The sequence below is a fragment of the Somniosus microcephalus genome, chromosome 2 (genome assembly GCF_052327205.1).
Source record: "Somniosus microcephalus isolate GS21.2 chromosome 2, FLI_Smic_1.0, whole genome shotgun sequence".
Classification (NCBI taxonomy): Eukaryota; Metazoa; Chordata; class Chondrichthyes; order Squaliformes; family Somniosidae; genus Somniosus; species Somniosus microcephalus.
The window spans coordinates 383,590,363-383,618,125 of NC_140988.1; the positions used below are offsets into that span (position 1 = coordinate 383,590,363).

The following is a 27,763-nucleotide window of genomic DNA, read 5'->3' on the forward strand; positions in this document are numbered from 1 at the left end:
CTGAGTTTGAGCAATGTCCCTCCCACCAGCTGAGTCAGGCACTGCAAATAACACGGGCACCCAGCTTGCGATATGCAAATATCCCTGACCCTGAGCTCCGAGACAAGCTGGGGTGGGACAGCTTAATCCAAGTCCACCCCCAAAAGGCCTCCCTCTGAATTCTAGCTGTAGACCCTCCACATGGTTCACACCCAAACCGCACGTCTGGAGTTAACAGGCTCATACTTCCGCAATTACAATTTCTCCTTCAGGAGATCTATACATTGATGCTCGTACCAGCTGACTTATACAGATACTAGCTGGGGGCCCGGCGTTGCCAAGGCTTTTTTGTAAAACGGCAGTTTACAAGGTCGCGCGGTTTACGACCGGCCACTGCCGTTCCCCCACTCTGTGTCTCGGGCCAAGCAGTTGTCAGGCCCGGCCCGAGTGACCCCAACTCACCTCCCGCTCCGACTGGCCGCCGCAGCTGCCCCACTCGCTGTTGAATAAAAGCAGTGAAAAAAATGGCGGCTACATTTCGGGAGGCTACAGGATTAGGTCCCGCCCACATACTGTAGGATTGGTCAACCATCACGTCACTCAACGCTAATGAGCGGTAGGATTGGTCAGCCGCTAATGAGCGGATTTTTGAAGGTTTTTTGTATACTGTCCGAACAATTTTTGTCTGACCAAAAAGTAAATATGCCTATGACACTCTGCTAATTATAAGCTTTCTTTTGATATAACATATGTGTAGGTACGCTCTATAACTTTTGAGTGTATAGCGGACATACACACAGACAGACAGACAGACAGCACTATCCTTTTATATATATATATATATAGCTGAAGTGCCCGGCGGTGCCGAGGGTCTTTTGAGGGGATGTTGTTGTTGGAAGAGAGAGAGAGAGCGACTGGGGGGAAGAGAGAGAGCGACTGGGGGGAAGAGAGAGAGCGACGGGGGGAAGAAAGAGAGCGACTGGGGGGAAGAGGGGGGGAAGGGGAAGAGGGGGGAAGGGGAGGGGGGAAGAGGGGGGGAAGGGGGGAGGGGAGGAGGGGAGGGGGGAGGGAAGGGGAGGGGGAAGGGGGGAGGGGAGGAGGGGAGGGAAGGGGAGGGGGGAGGGGAGGGGAGGGAGGAGGGGGGAGGGGAGGGGAGGGGGGAGGGATGGGGGGAGGGGAGGGGAGGGGGTGAGGGGAGGGGGAGGGAGGGGAGGAGGGGTGGTGCGAGGGGGGGAGGGGGCAGGAGGGGGGGAGGGGATGGGGAGGGGGGGGAGGGGGGAGGGGAAGGGGAGGGGAGGGGGGAGGAGGGGGAGAGGGGGGGAGTCCCCGAACCCCACCCCCCGATGACCCTGAGCCCCGCCCCCCGATGTCCTCGAGCCCTGCCCCCCGCCCCCCGATGTCCTGAGCCCCACCCTCCCGAGGCCCGATCTCACGAGGCCCGATCTCCCGAGCCCCGCGCCCCGCCCCTGATCTCCCGAGCGCCAATCTCCCGAGGCCCGATCTCCCGAGCCCCGCCCCACCCCGATCTCCCGAGGCTCGCTCCCCGATCTCCGGAGGCCCGATCTCCCGAGCCCCCCCCCCGCCCGAGCCGGCTTTAATAGCAGAGAGAGAGACGCCGCCGCTCAACCTATCGTGTGAGGCCCGGCCGGACTCAAGTCGCGCGCGCTGACTCCTGCCCCACCCGCCTTTACTAACATGGCGGCGGTGGCGACGCTCGGCTCAGGCCCGCCCCCTCCAGCCTTCACAAAGATGGCGGAGATCGTGAGCCGCTTGTTCAGCGCGGCGGGAGGTGCCTAGCTCGGGCGTGGCTGGGCAACAGAGGCCCAAGCTTAGAGGCCTGGAAAAATGGTTAAAGGTAGGAATATTCTAGATGTTACAGAAAAGATTTATAAATTAATTAACTTTTTTTAAAAAACAATTTGTGTCTTAAAAGCGACTTTTTTTTTTGCTGGAAATGTAGATTTGAAAAGAAACACGCAGAAAGCGGGAAAAAGAAATGAAAAGTTTGGAATCAAGATGGCGGCGACTCACCTCGGTTCAGAACGATAAGGCCCGCCCATACACGCACCGATTGGTCGACCGTCAGGTCACCGAAGCATAGGATTGGTCAATCGTCCCGTCACTCGACTCTAGGAGGGCTCGCCCGCAAGCGCCAGGATCCCGCCCCCGCCACGCAGCGATTGGTCGACCGTCGGGTCGCTCGACCGTACGATTGGGCGACCTCGACTTCACTCGATGCTAATGAGCGGATAATGAGCGGAATGTTGAATGTTTTTTGGATACCGCGGGCGCAATTTTTGTCTGGCCAAAACGTAAATACACTTATGACGGTTCTGGAATCGTAAGCTTTCTTTCGATGTAACACACGTGTAGGTACGCTCTATAACTTTCGGATTTATTCAATACAGACAGACAGACAGACAGACAGACACAGACAGACGGAATGACAGACAGACAGATCGACCGCTTTATATATATACGGCTGAAAATTCAGTAGCCTTAGCGCCTCATTTGAGGCGCTAGAGGGCCTTGCGCCGGAGTTATGGCCAGTAGTGAAATTCCCTGGGGCCCTAAATCGGCGTTGCTCCGGTAGCGCTGCGCCGGCACCGATGACGTCATCGGTGTGCGCAGCGTCCCGGTTGCCGTGGTAACCCACCCGAACTCCGAAATTGAGTTGCGGCCGCCTCGCCCGTGGCAGCCGCAACCAGCGTTTTGTCAGAGGTGCCTTACTGCAGTTAGCGCCGGCGCATTAAAGGCCCCGCGGCGGCCAGCCGCTTTCCCGCCGGCCGCCTGCCCGCAGCTCCCTCCCCGGACTTCTCTCCCCCGCCCCCCACCCCCCCGGAACAGATGCAAGCCCGGCACTTGTCCGAGGTGCCGGGCTCATTTTTAAGCAGATTTGCGCGGGCCGCGGCCGGGTGCAGGCAGCTCCTCCTTAACGGAAGGAGGATGCCTGCACTTCCCCAGCCTGCCGCACCGCATCGGGTGCCGCAGCGCCGGAATTGCGGCGCGAAACGGCAGTTAGCGCCCTTTTCCAGGCGCTAAGACCCTTCAGTAGCGCCGGCAGCTGTTTGGGCGCGGCGCCACTGAATTTTTGGCGCGCGCAGGGGACTTAGCGCCAGCACTAATTTCCGGCGCTAAAGCCCTGGCTAAGCCAAAACCCAATTTCTAGGCCATAGATTATAAAGATATGGCCAGATAATCTGTTTTAGTGATGTTGGTTGAGGAATAAATATTAACCCAGGACACCGGGGAGAACTCCCCTGCTCTTCTTCGAAATAGTGGCCATGGGATCTTTTACATCCACCTGAGAGAGCAGGCGGAGTCTCGGTTTAACGTCTCATCTGAAGGACGGCACCTGACAGGGCAGAACCATCTGAGTACTGCACTGGAGTGTCGGCCTAGATTTTAAGCTCAAGTCTCTGGAGTGGAATGTGTGCCCACGAACTTCTAACTCTGAGGCGAGAGTGATATCGCTGAGCTGACACAGCTAGAGGGTTCCAATCTGTGTCAACAAGGACTGCAAAGAGGTCCCGATCACAGAGAAAGCTACAGATGAGCCAGGTCATTAACCCACTAACCTAACTTCCCCTTTTTACCATCAATATGATCCCTTCAATTGCCATCCATTTTAGGCGAATCAAGGGATATGTGGATTGGGCGGGAAAGTGGAGTTGAGGTCGAAGGTCAGCCATGATCTTATTGAATGGCGGAGCAGGCTCGAGGGGTCGTATGGCCGATTCCTGCTCCTAATTCTTTTGTTCCCCTTACATTGCCATCTATTTGCCCCATTCAATTGTCATTCTTTTCCTCTTCAATGGTCACCTACTTCTCCCTGTTATTGCCATTCATTGTCCCTCTTCAATTGCTATTCATTCACCTCCGCCCCACACCTACCCAAGATGGCTGCTACTGTATTGGACTGGGCACTCTGTCCTCTCGGGACCCTGGTTGGTAAACAAAAAATCAGTTTGTGCTGTTTCAGTAAATGTGTGACTTGTGAAATGACTTGAGATTAAACGAGTTTACAATCTTCACAGGGAACAGCTGAAAACTGAACTGGAAAAGCGAGCCGAGGATTGCCGCGTGTTTGTGAAGCAGTTCCCAGATTGGAGAGACCAGATTAATGGACACGTAAAGGAACTGCAAGAGATTGCAGACAGCATTGATGACTATCACAGGGGCACCACCATCGCCAATGTCACAGGGTCTTCAGCGGCCGTCGCAGGCGGGCTCCTGTCCATCTCGGGAATATTGGCAAGTCCTTTCACGCTAGGCACCTCGTTAGGTCTCAGTGCTGTGGGAGCCGGGATAAGTGCGACCGGTACCGCCGCCAATCTTACAGCGGGCATCGCCGAAAGTATATCACAGTCCAACAGACAGAAAAGAGTTGATGAAATCATAGAACAATATAACAACCTCTGTAGAGACATGTCAGAGTATCTGAACGAGGTCTACAGTGCCATTAAATCCTGGAGCCATAACCTGCGGGTAGAAATCAGGAGACACAAGTCTAGTGAAGACATGTCAGACTTCCTCAACGAAGCCTGCAGCGCAGCTCAGTGCAGTGAGACCGATGCAGAAGATCCAGTTCGAGGGGAGCCGAGGAGCCTTTCAGCATCTGACCCAGACACTCTGGTAACGGCAGCGAGCCGGGGAACCGCCAACATCAAAGAGCTGTTTTCCGGATCCATTCCCCTGCTGTCCGCCGTCACCAGAGTTATTTCAGGAATCTTTACAGCCATCCTGGTGGTGAGCAACATCTACTCCATAACAAAGAATTCCATCGACCTCAGCAATGGGAGCAAGACGGAGGTTGCTAAAACCATATGGGGTGTGGCTGTGAAGATGGAAGATGAGTTAATGGCCTATGAAGACATTGCCGAATTTCTGAGCCTAGTTTTAAAGGTAGATTGAGTCACCCTGGAGGGGCTCTACCAGTCTGCGGCTGTGACTCCAGCAGGTCAGCCAACTCACCCCCTCTGGTGTGTTCACCCTTTCACTGGGGGTTGGGCTGGAGTTAGAGCAAGAGACTGATCGAACCCCCGCAGAACCTCAAGCTCGATGTGCTAATGGGTGGGTTTTAGTTGTGTTTGACTCTCTGACCAATTATTCTCTCTCTTAGGCAGTCCCTCGGAACCGAGGATGACTTGCTTCCACATTAAAAATGAGTTCTCAGGTGACTGAGTCCAATGCGGGACCTGCAGTCTCTGTCACAGGTGAGGCAGACGGTGGTTGAAGGGGCGGGTGGGTGGGGGGCTTGGGTTGACGTGCGCTCCTTGCGCTGCCTGCGCTTGGCTTCCGCTTGCTCCCGGCGAAGAGACTCGAGGTGTTCGGCGCCTTCCTCGATGCTTCTCCTCCACTTTGTGCGGACTTGGGCCAGGGATTTCCAGGTGTCGGTGGGGATGTTACACTTTTTCAAGGAGGCTTTGAAGGTGTCCTTGAAGCGTTTCCTCCGCCCACCTGGGGCTCTCTTGCTGTGTCGGAGCTCCGAGTAGAGCGCTTGTTTTGGGAGTTGAACTGATTGAGCGTGGTCAAAACTTCAATGCTGAGGATGTTGGACCGAGCAAGAATACTGACATTGGTGCGCCTATCCTGCCAATGGATTTGCAGGATCTTGCGGCGGCATTGGTGGTACCTCTCCAATTATTACAATGGGGTAGTCGGGCAAATATTTCAACTGTTTTTACCAATTTAGCACCAGACAAAAAATGACCAAGCGACTGTTGGTTAGGGGTACTTAATGCCAGTTCACACGTTCCCATTTATAGTCACAGTACACCCTACAATACAGATGTAGTAAATGAGCAAAAGCTTCAAGACAGCTGACACAAGCTCAACCACCCACCCCCACCCCCCAAAAAAACCTAACAACTCAAAAATGGTCTTGGCATAAGATGAGGAAGGCCAATTGACCCATCTTAATTCATCTATCCCGAAAAACCCTTAAATTATTCCAGGGTTTTTGCTTCCACTGCTCTATTGGAAAATCATTCAATATGTTGATCAATCTCTGTGTGTGAATAAGAATTTCCTTAGAACATTCCAAATTTACCCATTACCTCTGACCCCGTGTCCTACATTCTCAGCTTAATTTAACATAATGGCCCAGAAATTCGGGTTGGGGGCTTCCCGCGGGTGTAAGCCCCCGACCTGCACTTACCTAGCGCGCCGGCCGTTGAGCTGTGGGCCCGCGTGGGATTCCGATCCTGGGCCTGCTCCAACTGCCGGCGCGCAGTGCTTGCGTATCCCAGGGGCGCAGTTATTTCGATGCGTCCCCTGGGATCACGTGGGCCATGGAGAGCCAATGGTAGCAGGGAATGCTTCATTCATAAGTTTGACAGGAAGAGCTGTCAAACCTATAAATACTATAAGCCCCAAAACATCACTGAATCTTCAAATAATTTTTTTTAATCACATTTTTTAAATATAAATTACATGAAATAACTATTTTAAACAATAATGTAAATTTTTGAAAAAATTAATTACATTTTCTAACGGGGCTAAAAATAAACTTCCCTTTCTTTAAAGTATTTAAAAATAATAAACCTGTGGAAATTTTTTTTAATTTTAATTAATTCACCACTTACCTTGTTAAAAGCAGGCCTTGCGACTGCGTTTTAAAAGTGTAACTGTTGGAGACTTACCCTCCCGGAGAAACCTGCAAACAAAAACGTAAGTTCGATGCGCACGCGCTGCCTCTCCGGCGCACGCGTTCCACCTCTCAACCCCTTCTTTCGGGGGAACGGAAGTGCCGGTTTCCTGCGCATGCGCAGTGCATGCACGAAACCGGCACTTTCGTTGGGCCTACACGTGAGTACCCTGTGCGTACTCACCCGTGGAGACCCGAATTTCTGGGCCATTATTCCAGATTTACTAGTTCCATTCCCTTAACTTTCTTAAATACTTCTACATAATCATCTCTCAGTCGCCTCCTTTGCAGCCCAAGGTTCTCCAGTCTTCAGCTCAGTATTGTTAACTTGAGCTCATCCGAAACTCGGCTGCCCGTGTCCTAACCCACACCAAGTCCCGTTCGCCCATCACCCCTGTGCTCGCTGACCTACTTTGGCTCCCGGTTAAGCAATGCCTCGATTTCAAAATTTTCATCCTTGTTTTCAAATCCCTCTGTGGCCTCACCCCTTCCTATCTCTGTAATCTCCTCCAGCCCCACAACCCCCCGAGATACCTGCGCTCCTCTAATTTTGCCCTCTTGAGCATCTTTGATTATAATCGCTTAACCATCAGTGGTCGTGCCTTCTGTTGCCTCGGCCCTAAGCTCTGGAATTCCCTGCCTAAACCTCTCTGCCTCTCTACCTCTCTTTCCTCCTTTAGAACGCTCTTTAAAACCTACCTCTTTGACCCAGCTTTTGGTTACCTGCCCTAATTTATCCTTAGTTGGCTTGGTGTCAGATTATTTTGTCTTAAAATATTCCTGTGCAGCGCCTTGGGACGTTTTACTATGTTAAAGGCGCTATATAAACACAAGGTGATGTTGTTGATTGGACATGTTGAGCGTTGACATGTGACACGACAAGCAGTTACATGGGGGCTTGGTAACTGAAGTGGTAAATAAAGATAGCAGGACAGATTGATCAGGAAAGTTGGGTGTAGCATTGTAGAAGGATTCGCAGGTGAACCGCGCCTTCTATGGCCCCCAACTACTCTGCCACCAATCACCTGCGGGCCAACCCTGAAAAGACACAGATCAGTGCTTTTCATCTTAAGAACAGAGATGCAAACCGAGAACGTAATGTCTGGTGGTATGGGAGAAGACTGGCACACAACTCTAAGCCAATATACCATGGCGTAACATTAGCTCGTACCCTCAGCTACAAAGATCACGTCTTCAAATCAAAGGCGAAGCTGGGAGCCAGGAAACAACATCTTAAGGGGTAGCAAAATACTGCGGATACTGGAAATCCGAAATAACAACAGAAAATGCTGGAAAAACTCAGCAGGCCAGGCAACATCCGTGGAGAGAGAAACTGAGTTAACGTTTCAGGTCAAAGACCCTTCGTCAGAACTGGAAAAAAGCAGGAAAGGGGATAGATTTTAGAGCAAGTGGGGGCTGGGAAAAGGGGGAGGGGATGAAAGAACAGAAGGGAAGGTCAGAGATAGGATAGAAAGCAGGAGAGATTGAGAGACATTAAGAGACATTAAGAGATATTGAAGGATCAAAGGATGGCTCTGGATAAAGTGTGAATGGCCCGGGCAGTATGAAGGACAGCTGCCGTGTGGGAGGGAAGAAACAAGCCCAGACGAAAGTGTGGATTAAAAAAAAAGAGAAAATATATATATATTGTTATAAATCTCATCATTCATCGAGAAACTACTCATGAAATAACACTGGATGGCCAGCTGGTGGCGCCATCCAAGGAGTATAAATACTCGGGCGTCGGCCCCAGCTTTCCAGGGACATTTTGTAAGACAAGGAACTAGTGAAGGACAACTAGACCTCCATGTTCTGAAATAAGTTGATTAAAGCCTTGCTTTATGCTCAAACCAAGTGCGGAGTGAGTTTTATTACATCACATATTATATATATTGAACTGAAATTGTTGAACTCTATGTTGAGTCCAGAGGGCTGTAGAGTGCCTAATCGAAAGATGAGGTGCTGTTCCTCGAGCTTACGCTGAGCTTCTGTGGAACAATGCAAGAGGCCGAGGACGGTGAGGTCTGAGTGGAGTCTTAAGGGAGCTGGCCAACTCTAAACGGGGACCTGACGAACTACTGCCCTTGCCCTTGTGTTATTCAGCATGTAAGAGTCATGAAAGTTTAAGAAAAAAAATACTTTAAAATATTGGTTAAATAGTATAATACAGTTAATTTACCTGACTGACTTATTGTATTGAGAAACCCCCTATTTTCTTGTTCCAGTAGTATAGTCTGAGATACCCCCTTTATTCTTGCTACAATGGTACAGTCCTTAAGATTGTCACATGGTATCCAGCCATTTTACAGCTCAAGCTCCACGAGGCTAGAGAGAAGGTAAAGGCTTTTGAGGGCTGGAGCAATACAGTTTTTGACCGTGTTCGTTTAAACGTGTTTTGCTTTGTAATTCTGTTTGTAAGGTGTTACAGTAAACAGTTTAACGACAAAGTTACGTTTGGAACGTTTTATTTCGACACGCGTCTACTCGTTGTTAAAAGCCTCAAAGCTCAGTGGCTGCATGTTTGGAAATTACGAAGCACCACTACATTAGTCAAAAACTAGCTCCCTAAGAAGGAAAGGATGGAATTGTCGGCGAACGTATACATGAATGGTCACGGAGACAGACGACAATATAAGAAAGCGAAGGTACAGTGACTGTTACTTGCCTTGTTCATTCTATTGAGAAGCTAAATAAGAGCTGCGGGTAAATGGCCGAGGCCTTACGGAGCTGTGAGGAGCTTCCCCCAGCCAGAAGGATTGCTGGCCAAAAGAGGGAAATAAAGCTCACCCCGAAGGCAATGGAAGAGAAGTTACATAGAAGAATAGGTGCAAGGAGGGCTAAATTAGCTCAGATAACTGGAAAAATGAAGATAATTGATTGTCTCATGGAAGATAATGCTAATATTAAGAAAGTTGAAGACATAATGCATTATGATTTCTCCAAGTTGCATGAAGAATTTAATGTACTCAATGAAGATGTATTAGCACTTCTGTCTGAAGAAGAGGGAAACGCTGATCACAACTGGTTTGATCTTAAATCATCCAGCATTAAGGACTATGTCAAGGCCACAGAACAGTGGATGTTAAAGATTCGTCAAGATGCTGATACAGCAGAGAAAGATAAAGATGACGATGAAGTCGGACCAGATGATAGCATTTCAGAGACTTCAGCCAGACTGAGCAAAAATTGAAAAGAAGGTAGCTCTGTTTCTGGACACAGGTCAGTCGCTTCTACCACACGCTCATCGCGACGCATGAGAGAGGAGGTTGAACGGGCAGCGTTGATGGCGCGCGCAGCATCTTTAGTGGAGAAGCAAGCTCTTGAACGGGAAGAGGCCCAACTGCAGGCCCAACTGCAGGCCCAACAGGCCAAGAGGCCCAACTGCAGGCCCAACTGCAGGCCCAACAGGCCCAAGTGCAGGCAAAGAAAGAACAGCTGGAGATAAAAACAGCTATTGCGGTCTCAGATGCCAGGTTGAGTGTGTATGAAGATTATGAAGGCTCACAGGATGGCATGAACGAATACTGCCAGTCAATGTTGTCACACAGAGTTGGATCCAGGGCACCTTCAAGAGTTAAAAGAGAGTCTGAAGGCCATCTCCTGGCATTACAGCATGGAAGAGAGGCCTCTCCACTAACAGGAGCACGTGATGCTACCCCAGACGTCAGATGGTCTAGACTAGACCCTGCTGATGACCACCAGAGGCCTGAAGACAGGGAGAAGCCTATACCGAGTGATGCAACGTCAGAACGAAATTACAGAGATGCTTGTAAAACAACAGAATCTGTTTCGACTCCCTCAAAGAGACATACCAGTGTTCCAAGGCGACCCACTCAAGTATAAGCCCTTCATCAGATCCTTCGAACAAGCCATTGACTCCAAAACAGAGAGCAGCAGTGATAAGTTATACTACCTGGGACAGTACACCAGTGGTAAACCACAAGACCTGGTCAGAAGCTGTGAACACATGAGACTGGACCGGGGATACATAGAAGCCAGGAAGTTGCTGCAGGAGCACTATGGTAACGAGCTGAAGATAGCCACTGCATATATTGAAAAGGCTACCAAGTGGCCACAGATCAGATCGGAGGACGGGGAGGCATTGAACACATATGTTCTTTTTCTCATAGGATGTCACAACACCATGGAGGATGTTGAATTCATGGAAGAGATGGACAATCCTACGACTATGAGAATCATCATCTCTAAGCTTCCTTACAGGATGAGAGAACAATGGAGAAGAACAGCCTTTGAGATAATGGAGAGACGGAAAAGTAGAGCCAGGTTTGCAGACTTAGTGAATTTCATAGACAAACAGGCTAAAATTGCTAGGGACCCATTGTTTGGAAACATCCAGGATGTCAGCCCGACTACTGATGGAAGAGTGAAAGCCAAGCCTGCTGAATCAAAGACTCTCAGGAAAGGTGGTTCCAGGGGAAGCAGCTTTGCAACTATCGTCACTCAGGCTGGGGAAGAAAGGTCTCAGAACTCGTCTCCCAAAAAGAGCAGCACAGTGACGCCTGCTAATGCCTTTCAGAAGCCATGTTTATTCTGCCAGAAGAATCATACATTGGATTTCTGCAGTGACATCAAAGCACAGCCACATAAGGACAGAATCGAATTCCTCAAGTACAATGGCCTATGTTTTGGATGTCTCTCTCAGGGGCACCTGAGTAGAAACTGTAAACAAAGAACAACATGCAGAGAGTGCACTCGGAAACATCCCAGACTGCTGCATATCCATAAAGAAGAACAAGTCTCTAATAAGAGTGAAGAAAACAATACCGACGAGAAGGATGTTTCAAGTGCTCTGGTGTCGCTAGAACCAGAGACTTGTGGATTCACTGGGGCCGGTGACATTGATTGTATTCTTGCCATCGTACCTGTAAAGATCAGGGCCTAGAAATTCGGTAGGCTTAGCGCCGCATTTGAGGCGCTAGAGGGCCTAGCGCCGGAGTTATGGCCAGTTGAGAAATTCCCTGGGGCCCTAAATCGGCGTTGCACTGGTAGCGCTGCGCCGGCACCGATGACGTCATCGGTGTGCGCAGCGCCCGGTTGCCGTGGTAACCCGGCCCCAAGCCAAAATTCAGTTGCGCCCGCCTCGCCCGTGGCAGGCGCAACTAAGACTCTGGCAACAGAGTCTTCCCCCAGTGTGCGCCGGCGCATAAAGGTGGAGCGGCGGCCGGCCGCGTTCCCGGCGGCCGCCTGCCCGCACCTCCCTTCCCGGACTCCTGCATTCCCCCCCCGCGGCCCTGATCAGTGTCTGATGCGAGCCCGGCACTTCCCCGAGGTGCCGGGCTCAGATGTCGGGTCAATCCGCCGGACAGTTGTCGGCTGCAGGCAGCTCCTCCTTAACAGGAGGAGGAGGCCTGCAGTTCCCCCGCCTGCTGCACCGCATCGGGTGCCGCAGCGGGGGATTAGCGCCGGGAAACCCAAGTTCACGCCCGTTTTGAGGCGCTAAAGGAGGGTTTTAGCGCCCGCCACCGTCTGGGCCCGGCGCACCCGAATTTTCATCGCGCGCTGCCGCATTACCGCTGGCGCAAACTTTCTGGCGCTACAGCCCTGGCAAGACCAGAACCCAATTTCTAGGCCCAAGTCTAAGAGGAGTGAGAAGTTTGTGGAGACTTACGCCTTCATGGATCCAGGTAGTTCAGCAACATTCTGCACAGAATCACTCATGCGACAGCTGAACGTTAGAGGCAGAAGAACAGAAATCCTATTACGCACCATGGGTCATGAGAAGTCAATGCAAAGTTATATCCTGTCAGACTTAGAAGTGTGTGGACTTGAAGAGAAGGACTTCATAGACCTGCCTAATGTTTTCACATAGAGGGAGATTCCTGTTAAAATAGGAAACTTAGCCCTGCAGAAGGATGTGGAGAGATGGCCTTACCTGGGAAAGGTGCGTCTCCCATACATTGAAGCAGAAATTGGCCTATTAATTGGAACCAATGCCTACAAAACTATGGAGCCATGGCAGGTGATAAACAGCAAGGATGACGGACCCTACGCAGTCAGGACAGCCCTTGGATGGGGAGTCAATGGACCGGTAAGGAGAGATGATGGCAACAAGTCGAACAAGGAGCAACGACAAAATGTAACAGTTAATTGTATCTCTATCGCAAGCATCGAAGAGCTGTTGATACAGCAGTTCAACGCAGACTTTTCAGAACGCAGCTGTGAGGAAAAGACAGAGATGTCACAAGAAGACCATCAGTTCATGGATTTGATGACAAGGTCTACACAGTTCATTGATGGCCACTATCACATTGGTTTGCCACTGAGAAGACAGACCGCGAAGATGCCGAACAATCGCTGCATAGCAGAGCAGCGCGCCATCAATCGAAAGAGAAAGCTGAACAAGAACCCCGACTTTCACGAAGACTACAAAGGCTTCATGAGAAATATCATAGCGAAAGGCTATGCTGTAAAAGTGCCCGAGGAACAGTTGAACAGAGACGATGGAAGGGTCTGGTACATTCCTCATCACGGTGTGTATCACCCAAAGAAGAAAAAGATCCGTGTAGTGTTTGACTGCGCCGCCTCATTCAGAGGAACTTCACTGAATGACCAGCTGCTTCAAGGTCCTGATCTTACTAATACCCTCATTGGCGTCTTGACTAGGTTTAGACAAGAGCTCGTTGCCATGATGGCAGCCACAGAATCAATGTTCTACCAAGTCAGAGTCCCTGATGAAGATGCTGATCTTCTGCATTTCCTTTGGTGGCCAGATGGTGACGTTAGTCAAGCTATGGTGGAATGTAGAATGGCTGTACACTTGTTCGGAGCCACATCATCTCCCAGCTGTGCAAGCTACGCTCTCAGAAAAACTGCAGAAGATGGCAAAGGCAAAACACCATCAGAGGCTGTGGAGACAATCTTCAGAAACTTTTATGTCGATGACTGTCTGAAGTCCGTGTCAACAGAAGACGATGCCATTGCACTGTCAAGAGACCTTAGGGCTCTGTGTTCGAATGGAGGATTCCATCTGACTAAGTGGATAAGCAACAGCAGAGCAGTTCTAGCTTCTATCCCAGAAAAGGAAAGAGCCACGGAAGTCAAAGATCTGGACCTGAGCCACGATGTCCTTCCTATTGAGAGAGCTCTTGGTGTACAATGGTGCATTGAGTCAGACACGTTCAACTTCAGAATAATGGTGAACGAAAGACCATCCACAAGACGAGGGATTCTCTCCATGGTCAGTTCCATCTACGACCCTCTTGGATTCCTGGCACCACTCATTCTGCCGGTGAAGCTGATCCTACGAGAGCTGTGTAGAGACAAGAGAGGATGGGATGAAGATATCCCAGAAGGTCAAGCTCAGAGATGGCTCAGATGGTTGACAGATTTGCAACAACTTTCTAGCTTCAACGTCAGTAGATGCATCAAGCCTGTGAGTTTTGGAGTTACAAAGACGGCTCAACTACATCATTTCTCGGACGCCAGTGAGGACGGCTATGGCACGGCTACTTACCTCTTGCTGACAAATCAACAGGGCCAGAAACATTGTGCCTTCCTCATGGGGAAATCCAGGGTGGCTCCGCTGAAGCAGGTCACCATCCCGAGACTGGAGTTGACGGCAGCGGTTGTTGCAGTTAAAGTTGACCAGGTGATGCGGAAAGAGTTACAGCTCCCATTAGAATAATCTGTCTTCTGGACGGATAGCACGACGGTGCTGAAGTATATAGAGAATGAGAAGATACGCTTCAAGACCTTCGTAGCAAACAGAATCTCATCCATTAGAGAAGCTACACAACCATCTCAATGGAGGTATGTAAACACCTCATTAGACCCAGCAGATCAAGCCTCACGGGGATTGAAGGCTGAAAACTTCATGAGGAGTGAAACTTGGATACAAGGCCCAAGTTATCTGCTGGAAACAGAGAGATCATGGCCAGAAAGACCAGATATGCCAAGTCAGATTGCTGAAGACGACGTCGAAGTCAAAAGATCAGTCACAGTGAATCTCATAACTATGAAAGAGAACTTTGACACAGTGAACACGCTTGTTAACCATTTCTCAGGATGGCACCAGTTGAGGAAAGCAGTTGCATGGTTTCTAAGGTTGAAAGAATTGCTGCTACACCTGAGCGGTGATGCGCTATCAATTCTAATAAAAGGCTGGGCAGAGTTCAGAACAACAGGCTTTTATTAACTACTGAATTGCACTTCAGACAGATCAGGACTATGCCTCTAGTGGACGACCGAATGCCAGGAGCTGCCATGTGGCCGCTCTTATACTCGGTAGCCCAGGGGCGGAGTCAGCTGAGGCATAGTCAGGCACAACAGTGAAACAAGAGTGAACGACAACAACAACAACAACAACAGTGAACAACAGTGGTTTACCACAAGCGGTAAGAGAAAAGAGTACCGAGCCACTATCCATCAGTCTGAAAGTAACCCTGATAAGCAGAGAATGCTTCTACAGCAATATATGCACCAGCACAAGACCACATTGGGTAAGAATTCATTGACCGTGGAGGATTTGGCCAAGGTGCGTGTGAGGGTGGGGAGTTGGATGAGGTACAGTGTGTGTGAGGGTGGGGAGTTCGATGGGGTACAGTGTGTGTGTGAGGGTGGGGAGTTGGATGGGGTACAGTGTGTGCGAGGGTGGGGAGTTGGATGGGGTACAGTGTGTGTGAAGGTGGGGAGTTGGATGGGGTACAGTGTGTGTGAGGGTGGGGAGTTGGATGGGGTACAGTGTGTGTGAGGGTGGGGAGTTGGATGGGGTACAGTGTGTGTGAGGGTGGAGAGTTGGATGGGGTACAGTGTGTGTGAGGGTGGGGAGCCGGATGGGGTACAGTGTGTGTGTGAGGGTGGGGAGTTGGATGGGGTACAGTGTGTGTGTGAGGGTGGGGAGTTGGATGGGGTACAGTGTGTGTGAGGGTGGTGAGTTGGATGGGGTACAGTGTGTGTGAGGGTGGGGAGTTGGATGGGGTACAGTGTGTGTGAGGGTGGGGAGTTGGATGGGGTACAGTGTGTGTGAGGGTGGGGAGTTGGATGGGGTACAGTGTGTGTGAGGGTGGGGAGTTGGATGGGGTACAGTGTGTGTGAGGGTGGACAGTTGGATGGGGTACAGTGTGTGTGAGGGTGGGGAGTTGCATGGGGTACAGTGTGTGTGAGGGTGGGGAGTTGGATGGGGTACAGTGTGTGTGAGGGTGGGGAGTTGGATGGGGTACAGTGTGTGTGAAGGTGGGGAGTTGGATGGGGTACAGTGTGTGTGAGGGTGGAGAGTTGGATGGGGTACAGTGTGTGTGAGGGTGGGGAGTTGGATGGGGTACAGTGTGTGTGAGGGTGGTGAGTTGGATGGGGTACAGTGTGTGTGAGGGTGGGGAGTTGGATGGGGTACAGTGTGTGTGAGGGTGGGGAGTTGGATGGGGTACAGTGTGTGTGTGAGGGTGGGGAGTTGGATGGGGTACAGTGTGTGTGAGGGTGGTGAGTTGGATGGGGTACAGTGTGTGTGAGGGTGGGGAGTTGGATGGGGTACAGTGTGTGTGAGGGTGGGGAGTTGGATGGGGTACAGTGTGTGTGAGGGTGGGGAGTTGGATGGGGTACAGTGTGTGTGTGAGGGTGGGGAGTTGGATGGGGTACAGTGTGTGTGAGGGTGGGGAGTTGGATGGGGTACAGTGTGTGTGAGAGTGGGGAGTTGGATGGGGTACAGTGTGTGTGAGAGTGGGGAGTTGGATGGGGTACAGTGTGTGTGAGGGTGGGGAGTTGGATGGGGTACAGTGTGTGTGAGGGTGGGGAGTTGGATGGGGTACAGTGTGTGTGAGGGTGGGGAGTTGGATGGGGTACAGTGTGTGTGAGGGTGGGGAGTTGGATGGGGTACAGTGTGTGTGAGGGTGCGGAGTTGGATGGGGTACAGTGTGTGTGAGGGTAAGGATTTGGATGGGGTACAGTGTGTGTGAGGGTGGGAAGTTGGATGTGGTACAGTGTGTGTGAGGGTGGGGAGTTGGATGGGGTACTGTGTGTGTGAGGGTGGGGAGTTGGATGGGGTACAGTGTGTGTGAGGGTGGGGAGTTGGATGGGGTACAGTGTGTGTGAGGGTGGGGAGTTGGATGGGGTACAGTGTGTGTGAGCGTGGGGAGTTGGATGGGGTACAGTGTGTGAGAGGGTGGGGAGTTGGATGGGGTACAGTGAGTGTGAGGGTGGGGAGTTGGATGGGGTACAGTGTGTGTGAGGGTGGGGAGCTGGATGGGGTACAGTGTGTGTGTGAGGGTGGGGAGTTGGATGGGGTACAGTGTGTGTGAGGGTGAGGAGTTGGATGGGGTACAGTGTGTGTGAGGGTGGGGAGTTGGATGGGGTACAGTGTGTGTGAGGGTGGGGAGTTGGATGGGGTACAGTGTGTGTGAGGGTGGGGAGTTGGATGGGGTACAGTGTGTGTGTGAGGGTGGGGAGTTGGATGGGGTACAGTGTGTGTGAGGGTGGTGAGTTGGATGGGGTACAGTGCGAGCGAGGGTTTCAGAGTTGGATGGGGTACAGTGTGTGTGAAGGTGGGGAGTTGGATGGGGTACAGTGGGTGTGAGGGTGGGGAGTTGGATGGGGTACAGTGGGTGTGAGGGTGAGGAGTTGGATGGGGTACAGTGTGTGTGAGGGTGAGGAGTTGGATGGGGTACATTGTGTGTGAGGGTGGGGAGTTGGATGGGGTACAGTGTGTGTGAGGGTAGGGAGTTGGGTGGGGTACAGTGTGTGTGAGGGTGGGGTGTTGGATGGTGTACAGTGTGTGTGAGGGTGGGGAGTTGGATGGGGTACAGTGTGTGTGAGGGTGGTGAGTTGGATGGGGTACAGTGTGTGTGAGGGTGCGGAGTTCGATGGGGTACAGTGTGTGTGTGAGGGTGGGGAGTTGGATGGGGTACAGTGTGTGTGAGGGTGGGGAGTTGGATGGGGTACAGTGGGTGAGAGGGTGGGGAGTTGGATGGGGTACAGTGTGTGTGAGGGTGGGGAGTTGGATGGGGTACAGTGTGTGTGAGGGTGGGGAGTTGGATGGGGTACAGTGTGTGTGAGGGTGGGGAGTTGGATGGGGTACAGTGTGTGTGAGGGTGAGGAGTTGGATGGGGTACATTGTGTGTGAGGGTTGGGAGTTGGATGGGTTACAGTGTGTGTGAGGGTAGGGAGTTGGATGGGTTACAGTGTGTGTGAGGGTAGGGAGTTGGATGGGGTACAGTGTGTGTGAGGGTGGGGAGTTGGATGGGGTACAGTGTGTGTGGGGGTGGGGAGTTGGATGGGGTACAGTGTGTGTGAGGGTAGGGAGTTGGATGGGGTACAGTGTGTGTGAGGGTGGGGAGTTGGATGGGGTACAGTGTGTGTGGGGGTGGGGAGTTGGATGGGGTACAGTGTGTGTGAGGGTAGGGAGTTGGATGGGGTACAGTGTGTGTGAGGGTGGGGAGTTGGATGGGTTACAGTGTGTGTGAGGGTAGGGAGTTGGATGGGTTACAGTGTGTGTGAGGGTAGGGAGTTGGATGGGGTACAGTGTGTGTGAGGGTGGGGAGTTGGATGGGGTACAGTGTGTGTGAGGGTGGGGAGTTGGATGGGGTACAGTGTGTGTGAGGGTGGGGAGTTGGATGGGGTACAGTGTGTGTGAGGGTGGGGAGTTGGATGGGGTACATTGTGTGTGAGGGTGGGGAGTTGGATGGGGTACATTGTGTGTGAGGGTGGGGAGTTGGATGGGGTACAGTGTGTGTGAGGGTGGGGAGTTGGATGGGGTACAGTGTGTGTGAGGGTGGGGAGTTGGATGGGGTACAGTGTGTGTGAGGGTGGGGAGTTGGATGGGGTACAGTGTGTGTGAGGGTGGGGAGTTGGATGGTGTACAGTGCGTGCGAGGGTGGGGAGTTGGATGGGGTACAGTGTGTGTGAAGGTGGGGAGTTGGATGGGGTACAGTGTGTGTGAGGGTGGGGAGTTGGATGGGGTACAGTGTGTGTGAGGGTGGGGAGTTGGATGGGGTACAGTGTGTGTGAGGGTGGGGAGTTGGATGGGGTACAGTGTGTGCGAGGGTGGAGAGTTGGATGGGGTACAGTGTGTGTGAGGGTGGGGAGCCGGATGGGGTACAGTGTGTGTGTGAGGGTGGGGAGTTGGATGGGGTACAGTGTGTGTGTGAGGGTGGGGAGTTGGATGGGGTACAGTGTGTGTGAGGGTGGTGAGTTGGATGGGGTACAGTGTGTGTGAGGGTGGGGAGTTGGATGGGGTACAGTGTGTGTGAGGGTGGGGAGTTGGATGGGGTACAGTGTGTGTGAGGGTGGGGAGTTGGATGGGGTACAGTGTGTGTGTGAGGGTGGGGAGTTGGATGGGGTACAGTGTGTGTGAGGGTGGGGAGTTGGATGGGGTACAGTGTGTGTGAGAGTGGGGAGTTGGATGGGGTACAGTGTGTGTGAGAGTGGGGAGTTGGATGGGGTACAGTGTGTGTGAGGGTGGGGAGTTGGATGGGGTACAGTGTGTGTGAGGGTGGGGAGTTGGATGGGGTACAGTGTGTGTGAGGGTGGGGAGTTGGATGGGGTACAGTGTGTGTGAGGGTGGGGAGTTGGATGGGGTACAGTGTGTGTGAGGGTGCGGAGTTGGATGGGGTACAGTGTGTGTGAGGGTGAGGATTTGGATGGGGTACAGTGTGTGTGAGGGTGGGGAGTTGGATGGGGTACAGTGTGTGTGAGGGTGGGGAGTTGGATGGGGTACTGTGTGTGTGAGGGTGGGGAGTTGGATGGGGTACAGTGTGTGTGAGGGTGGGGAGTTGGATGGGGTACAGTGTGTGTGAGGGTGGGGAGTTGGATGGGGTACAGTGTGTGTGAGCGTGGGGAGTTGGATGGGGTACAGTGTGTGTGAGGGTGGGGTGTTGGATGGGGTACAGTGTGTGTGAGGTTGGGGAGTTGGATGGGGTACAGTGTGTGTGAGGGTGGGGAGTTGGATGGGGTACAGTGTGTGTGAGGGTGGGGAGTTGGATGGGGTACAGTGAGTGTGAGGGTGGGGAGTTGGATGGGGTACAGTGTGTGTGTGAGGGTGGGGAGTTGGATGGGGTACAGTGTGTGTGAGGATGGGGAGTTGGATGGGGTACAGTGTGTGTGAGGGTGGGGAGTTGCATGGGGTACAGTGTGTGTGAGGGTGGGGAGTTGGATGGGGTACAGTGTGTGAGAGGGTGGGGAGTTGGATGGGGTACAGTGTGTGTGTGAGGGTGGGGAGTTGGATGGGGTACAGTGTGTGTGAGGGTGGGGAGTTGGATGGGGTACAGTGTGTGTGAGGGTGGGGAGTTGGATGAGGTACAGTGTGTGTGAGGGTGGGGAGTTGGATGGGGTATAGTGTGTGAGGGTGAGGAGTTGGATGGGGTACAATGTGTGTGAGAGGGTGGGGAGTTGGATGGGGTACAGTGTGTGTGAGGGTGGGTAGTTGGATGGGGTACAATGTGTGTGAGAGGGTGGGGAGTTGGATGGGGTACAGTGTGTGTGAGGGTGGGTAGTTGGATGGGGTACAATGTGTGTGAGAGGGTGGGGAGTTGGATGGGGTACAGTGTGTGTGAGGGTGGGGAGTTAGATGAGGTACAGTGTGTGTGTGAGGGTGGGGAGTTGGATGGGGTACAGTGTGTGTGAGGGTGGGGAGTTGGATGGGGTACAGTGTGTGTGGGGGTGGGGAGTTGGATGAGGTACAGTGTGTGTGAGGGTGGGGAGTTGGATGAGGTACAGTGTGTGTGAGGGTGGGGAGTTGGGTCATCGACCTGAAACATTAACTCTGTTTCTCGCTCTATAGATGCTGCCTGACCTGCTGAGTAGTTGCAGCATTTTCTGACATATTCCCGTGATTGGCGTCTCATTATAAAACACAACCCGTATTTGATCAGATGTGTTGTCCGACTAGCATCACTTCTGCCAAGCAGATGTGAGTTGTTTCAGTGGCGAGCGGCCTAGGCAATTGGTTCCCACCCAATTTTTCTCTCTTACCTTCCCCCAAGTTTGGCTCAAAATCATTTAGATTGGGGAATGAAAATCTGCCCTCATCATGTCGTGTTGTGTCGCTACACCTTCCCTCGCCACTGTTCCACACAGGCTCTGGCTCGAGAGTTGAAGTCCCTCAGATCTTTAGGTCTGCGTAGCTCTGGTAGTCGAGGGCATTCTTGGCAATGCTCCATTGTTTGAGGAGCCTCTCCGCAGTCACAGTCACAGTATCGGTTCGGCTGTCTCTCCACTTGTGCCCGAGGGCTCGGCAGCGACCGACACCTGTCCTGAGGCCATTGAGACACAGCCAGGCAAGCCAAGCCTCACTTGGCTCCTGATGGAAGAGATTCCTCTGGATCAAAAGATAGCTTGTGCGGCTTTGTCTGCAGATCCTTTGACCAAGCATCTAGTCTACAGCTTTAGGGGTTACATTCCAAGAGCTTGACAGCAGGTGAGAAACTGCTCAGGGATTTGAGCCTCTTAGTTGCTGGCTCGTGTTGAAGAAGTGGATGAGGGGGATCGCTTGTCTGCTTTGACCTTTCCACTCTTGATGAAACGCGCCTTCTTCCGAATGGTGGGGCAACGCCAGCAAACAGCTGAAGATCACCCACCTCCGTAGGTTTCAGGCTATCCAGAAATAGCACTGCAGGCTGCATTGAGGACTTGTTCCATCTTCTTGGCATGTGAGGAGCGTTCCCAGACCGGACAGGCATATTCAGCTGCTGTGTAGTGGCGCTTCGTAATTTCCAAACATGCAGCCACTGAGCTTTGAGGCTTTTAACAACGAGTAGACGCGTGTTGAAATAAAACGTTCCAAAACGTAACTTTGTCTTTAAACTGTTTACTGTAACACCTTACAAACAGAATTACAAAGCAAAACACGTTTAAACGAACACGGTCAAAAACTGTATTGCTCCAGCCATCAAAGCCTTTACCTTCTCTCTAGCCTCGTGGAGCTTGAACTGTAAAATGGCTGGATACCATGTGACAAGCTCAAGGACTGTACCATTGTAGCAAGAATAAAGGGGGTATCTCAGACTATACTACTGGAACAAGAAAATAGGGGGTTTCTCAATACAATAAGTCAGTCAGGTAAATTAACTATATTATACTATTTAACCAATATTTTAAAGTATTTTTTTTCTTAAACTTTCATGACTCTTACATTCCGGCCCCTAATTGACTAGGCACATGAAGCATATCAATTACTCAAACATTCTTAAGAGTCATAAACTAATGAGTTCAACATATTTTCAATATAAATGTCCACTTTTTTTGTTCAGGAACCTTTCACGCTGCTTCTTGTAGCAGGCAGAGCTTTGTGATCGGTCTTTCCAGGGTACTGGTCTTGGTTTGCAAACAAACGTGACGAACAACGTCTCTGGAGTCTGGCATGGTCTTAATTATTTTTCCCATCAACCAAGAATTTCTAGGGGCTGAATCATCATTGATTAAGACGATGTCTCCGACAATGAAATTCCTCTTTATTTTGGACCATTTTTGACGCTCCTGTAGCAGAGGTAAGTATTCTCTTGTCCATCTGGTCCAGAAAAGGTCTGACATATACTGAACTTGCCTCCACTTCCGACGGGCATACAGATCTTCCTTTTTGAAGACTCCCGGGGGCATGACTGGCTGTGTTTTCAACAACAACAGGTGGTTCGGAGTCAGGGCTTCGAGGTCATTGGGATCATCTGATGTCTTAGTTATCGGTCGGTCATTAATGATGGCTTCAACCTCACACAGAACGGTTTGAAGTCCCTTGTCATCAAGCACTTGCAGCTTCAGTACAGAACTGAGTAGTTTTCTTACGGTGCGTATCTGTCTTTCCCAGACACCTCCATGGTGGGATGCAGCCGGTGGATTGAAGATCCACTTAATTCCTGTTTGCATCATGGCTTCCTGTATTTTAAGCTGATTCCAACCTTCAATAGCTTCCCGTAGTTCTCTCTCCGCTCCAACAAAATTAGTGCCATTATCAGAACGCATAATGGACACCTGTCGCCTTCTACAGACAAAGCGCCGCAGGGCGTTAATACAGGAATCAGTGTCAAGCGTGTGTGCCACCTCAATATGAACTGCTCTGATGGTCAAACAAGTGAAAAGCACACCATATCTCTTGACAAGGCTCCGTCCTCGCTTTACCTCGAAAGGCCCGAAATAGTCCACCCCTATGTTTGTAAATGGGGGCTTGTCTGGTAACAAACGGTCTTCAGGCAGGTCTGCCATTTTCTGCTCCCCAGCTCTAGCGTGTAACCGTCTGCAAACAATACATTCAGAGAGTATTTTTCTTATTACGGAATTAGCTCCTGGAATCCAGTATCTTTGTCTTAGCTTCGCAAGCACGTGATTCCTCCCACTGTGTCCAATACTCTGGTGTATATGCTGAAGAATGAGAGTAGCAACCCGGAGGTCCTTAGAAAGGATAGCAGGATGCTTGGCCTCCTCTGGCATAGCAGATTTGTTTAGTCTCCCTCCCACTCTCAGTACTCCATCTTGCAGTGTAGGGTCCAGCTTGTAGATATGACTACCTTTCTTGATTGGAGTATTTCGCTGTAAAGCTTCGATTTCTTCTGGATATCTTTGTCTTTGACTGAAGCAAACTATCTCCATCTCAGCCTTGGCCAAATCCTCCACGGTCAATGAATTCTTACCCAATGTGGTCTTGTGCTGATGCATATATTGCTGTAGAAGCATTCTCTGCTTATCAGGGTTACTTTCAGACTGATGGATAGTGGCTCGATACTCTTTTCTCTGACCGCTCAGGTGTAGCAGCAACTCTTTCAACCTTAGGAACCATGCAACTGCTTTCCTCAACTGGTGCCATCCTGAGAAATGGTTAACAAGCTTGTTCACTGTGTCAAAGTTCTCTTTCATAGTTATGAGATTTACTGTGACTGATCTTTTGACTTCGACGTCGTCTTCAGCAATCTGACTTGGCATATCTGGTCTTTCTGGCCATGATCTCTCTGTTTCCAGCAGATAACTTGGGCCTTGTATCCAAGTTTCACTCCTCATGAAGTTTTCAGCCTTCAATCCCCGTGAGGCTTGATCTGCTGGGTTTAATGAGGTGTTTACATACCTCCATTGAGATGGTTGTGTAGCTTCTCTAATGGATGAGATTCTGTTTGCTACGAAGGTCTTGAAGCGTATCTTCTCATTCTCTATATACTTCAGCACCGTCGTGCTATCCGTCCAGAAGACAGATTCTTCTAATGGGAGCTGTAACTCTTTCCGCATCACCTGGTCAACTTTAACTGCAACAACCGCTGCCGCCAACTCCAGTCTCGGGATGGTGACCTGCTTCAGCGGAGCCACCCTGGATTTCCCCATGAGGAAGGCACAATGTTTCTGGCCCTGTTGATTTGTCAGCAAGAGGTAAGTAGCCGTGCCATAGCCGTTCTCACTGGCGTCCGAGAAATGATGTAGTTGAGCCATCTTTGTAACTCCAAAACTCACAGGCTTGATGCATCTACTGACGTTGAAGCTAGAAAGTTGTTGCAAATCTGTCAACCATCTGAGCCATCTCTGAGCTTGACCTTCTGGGATATCTTCATCCCATCCTCTCTTGTCTCTACACAGCTCTCGTAGGATCAGCTTCACCGGCAGAATGAGTGGTGCCAGGAATCCAAGAGGGTCGTAGATGGAACTGACCACGGAGAGAATCCCTCGTCTTGTGGATGGTCTTTCGTTCACCATTATTCTGAAGTTGAACGTGTCTGATTCAATGCACCATTGTACACCAAGAGCTCTCTCAATAGGAAGGACATCGTGGCTCAGGTCCAGATCTTTGACTTCAGTGGCTCTTTCCTTTTCTGGGATAGAAGCTAGAACTGCTCTGCTGTTGCTTATCCACTTAGTCAGATGGAATCCTCCATTCGAACACAGAGTCCTAAGGTCTCTTGACAGTGCAATCGCATCGTCTTCTGTTGACACGGACTTCAGACAGTCATCGACATAAAAGTTTCTGAAGATTGTCTCCACAGCCTCTGATGGTGCTTTGCCTTTGCCATCTTCTGCAGTTTTTCTGAGAGCGTAGCTTGCACAGCTGGGAGATGATGTGGCTCCGAACAAGTGTACAGCCATTCTACATTCCACCATAGCTTGACTAACGTCACCATCTGGCCACCAAAGGAAATGCAGAAGATCAGCATCTTCATCAGGGACTCTGACTTGGTAGAACATTGATTCTGTGGCTGCCATCATGGCAATGAGCTCTTGTCTAAACCTAGTCAAGACGCCAATGAGGGTATTAGTAAGATCAGGACCTTGAAGCAGCTGGTCATTCAGTGAAGTTCCTCTGAATGAGGCGGCGCAGTCAAACACTGCACGGATCTTTTTCTTCTTTGGGTGATACACACCGTGATGAGGAATGTACCAGACCCTTCCATCGTCTCTGTTCAACTGTTCCTCGGGCACTTTTACAGCATAGCCTTTCGCTATGATGTTTCTCATGAAGCCTTTGTAGTCTTCGTGAAAGTCGGGGTTCTTGTTCAGCTTTCTCTTTAGAATGATGGCGCGCTGGTCTGCTATGCCGCGATTGTTCGGCATCTTCGCGGTCTGTCTTCTCAGTGGCAAACCAATGTGATAGTGGCCATCAATGAACTGTGTAGACCTTGTCATCAAATCCATGAACTGATGGTCTTCTTGTGACATCTCTGTCTTTTCCTCACAGCTGCGTTCTGAAAAGTCTGCGTTGAACTGCTGTATCAACAGCTCTTCGATGCTTGCGATAGAGATACAATTAACTGTTACATTTTGTTGCTGCTCCTTGTTTGACTTGTTGCCATCATCTCTCCTTACCGGTCCATTGACTACCCATCCAAGGGCTGTCCTGACTGCGTAGGGTCCGTCATCCTTGCTGTTTATCACCTGCCATGGCTCCATAGTTTTGTAGGCATTGGTTCCAATTAATAGGCCAATTTCTGCTTCAATGTATGGGAGATGCACCTTTCCCAGGTAAGGCCATCTCTCCACATCCTTCTGCAGGGCTAAGTTTCCTATTTTAACAGGAATCTCCCTCTGTGTGAAAACATTAGGCAGGTCTATGAAGTCCTTCTCTTCAAGTCCACACACTTCTAAGTCTGACAGGATATAACTTTGCATTGACTTCTCATGACCCATGGTGCGTAATAGGATTTCTGTTCTTCTGCCTCTAACGTTCAGCTGTCGCATGAGTGATTCTGTGCAGAACGTTGCTGAACTACCTGGATCCATGAAGGCGTAAGTCTCCACAAACTTCTCACTCCTCTTAGACTTGGGCCTAGAAATTGGGTTCTGGTCTTGCCAGGGCTGTAGCGCCAGAAAGTTTGCGCCAGCGGTAATGCGGCAGCGCGCGACGAAAATTCGGGTGCGCCGGGCCCAGACGGCGGCGGGCGCTAAAACCCTCCTTTAGCGCCTCAAAACGGGCGTGAACTTGGGTTTCCCGGCGCTAATCCCCCGCTGCGGCACCCGATGCGGTGCAGCAGGCGGGGGAACTGCAGGCCTCCTCCTCCTGTTAAGGAGGAGCTGCCTGCAGCCGACAACTGTCCGGCGGATTGACCCGACATCTGAGCCCGGCACCTCGGGGAAGTGCCGGGCTCGCATCAGACACTGATCAGGGCCGCGGGGGGGGGAATGCAGGAGTCCGGGAAGGGAGGTGCGGGCAGGCGGCCGCCGGGAACGCGGCCGGCCGCCGCTCCACCTTTATGCGCCGGCGCACACTGGGGGAAGACTCTGTTGCCAGAGTCTTAGTTGCGCCTGCCACGGGCGAGGCGGGCGCAACTGAATTTCGGCTTGGGGCCGGGTTACCACGGCAACCGGGACGCTGCGCACACCGATGACGTCATCGGTGCCGGCGCAGCGCTACCGGTGCAACGCCGATTTAGGGCCCCAGGGAATTTCTCAACTGGCCATAACTCCGGCGCTAGGCCCTCTAGCGCCTCAAATGCGGCGCTAAGCCTACCGAATTTCTAGGCCCTGATCTTTACAGGTACGATGGCAAGAATACAATCAATGTCACCGGCCCCAGTGAATCCACAAGTCTCTGGTTCTAGCGACACCAGAGCACTTGAAACAACCTTCTCGTCGGTATTGTTTTCTTCACTCTTATTAGAGACTTGTTCTTCTTTATGGATATGCAGCAGTCTGGGATGTTTCCGAGTGCACTCTCTGCATGTTGTTCTTTGTTTACAGTTTCTACTCAGGTGCCCCTGAGAGAGACATCCAAAACATAGGCCATTGTACTTGAGGAATTCGATTCTGTCCTTATGTGGCTGTGCTTTGATGTCACTGCAGAAATCCAATGTATGATTCTTCTGGCAGAATAAACATGGCTTCTGAAAGGCATTAGCAGGCGTCACTGTGCTGCTCTTTTTGGGAGATGAGTTCTGAGACCTTTCTTCCCCAGCCTGAGTGACGATAGTTGCAAAGCTGCTTCCCCTGGAACCACCTTTCCTGAGAGTCTTTGATTCAGCAGGCTTGGCTTTCACTCTTCCATCAGTAGTCGGGCTGACATCCTGGATGTTTCCAAACAATGGGTCCCTAGCAATTTTAGCCTGTTTGTCTATGAAATTCACTAAGTCTGCAAACCTGGCTCTACTTTTCCGTCTCTCCATTATCTCAAAGGCTGTTCTTCTCCATTGTTCTCTCATCCTGTAAGGAAGCTTAGAGATGATGATTCTCATAGTCGTAGGATTGTCCATCTCTTCCATGAATTCAACATCCTCCATGGTGTTGTGACATCCTATGAGAAAAAGAACATATGTGTTCAATGCCTCCCCGTCCTCCGATCTGATCTGTGGCCACTTGGTAGCCTTTTCAATATATGCAGTGGCTATCTTCAGCTCGTTACCATAGTGCTCCTGCAGCAACTTCCTGGCTTCTATGTATCCCCGGTCCAGCCTCATGTGTTCACAGCTTCTGACCAGGTCTTGTGGTTTACCACTGGTGTACTGTCCCAGGTAGTATAACTTATCACTGCTGCTCTCTGTTTTGGAGTCAATGGCTTGTTTGAAGGATCTGATGAAGGGCTTATACTTGAGTGGGTCGCCTTGGAACACTGGTATGTCTCTTTGAGGGAGTCGAAACAGATTCTGTTGTTTTACAAGCATCTCTGTAATTTCGTTCTGACGTTGCATCACTCGGTATAGGCTTCTCCCTGTGTCTTCAGGCCTCTGGTGGTCATCAGCAGGGTCTAGTCTAGACCGTTTGACGTCTGGGGTAGCATCACGTGCTCCTGTTAGT

At 51.0% G+C, this 27,763-nt stretch overlaps 1 protein-coding gene across 1 annotated transcript; it reads left to right on the forward strand.

Annotated features, from left to right (window-relative positions):
- Nucleotides 1-3,878: 3,878 nt before the first annotated feature.
- Nucleotides 3,879-5,199, forward strand: LOC147123816 (apolipoprotein L3-like). Its single transcript, XM_085967253.1, has 2 exons — nt 3,879-3,890; nt 3,991-5,199. Exons 1-2 carry the CDS (start codon nt 3,879-3,881, stop codon nt 4,891-4,893), a joined length of 915 nt encoding a protein of 304 aa, XP_085823379.1. The 3' UTR covers nt 4,894-5,199.
- The last annotated feature ends 22,564 nt before the right edge of the window (nt 5,200-27,763 follow it).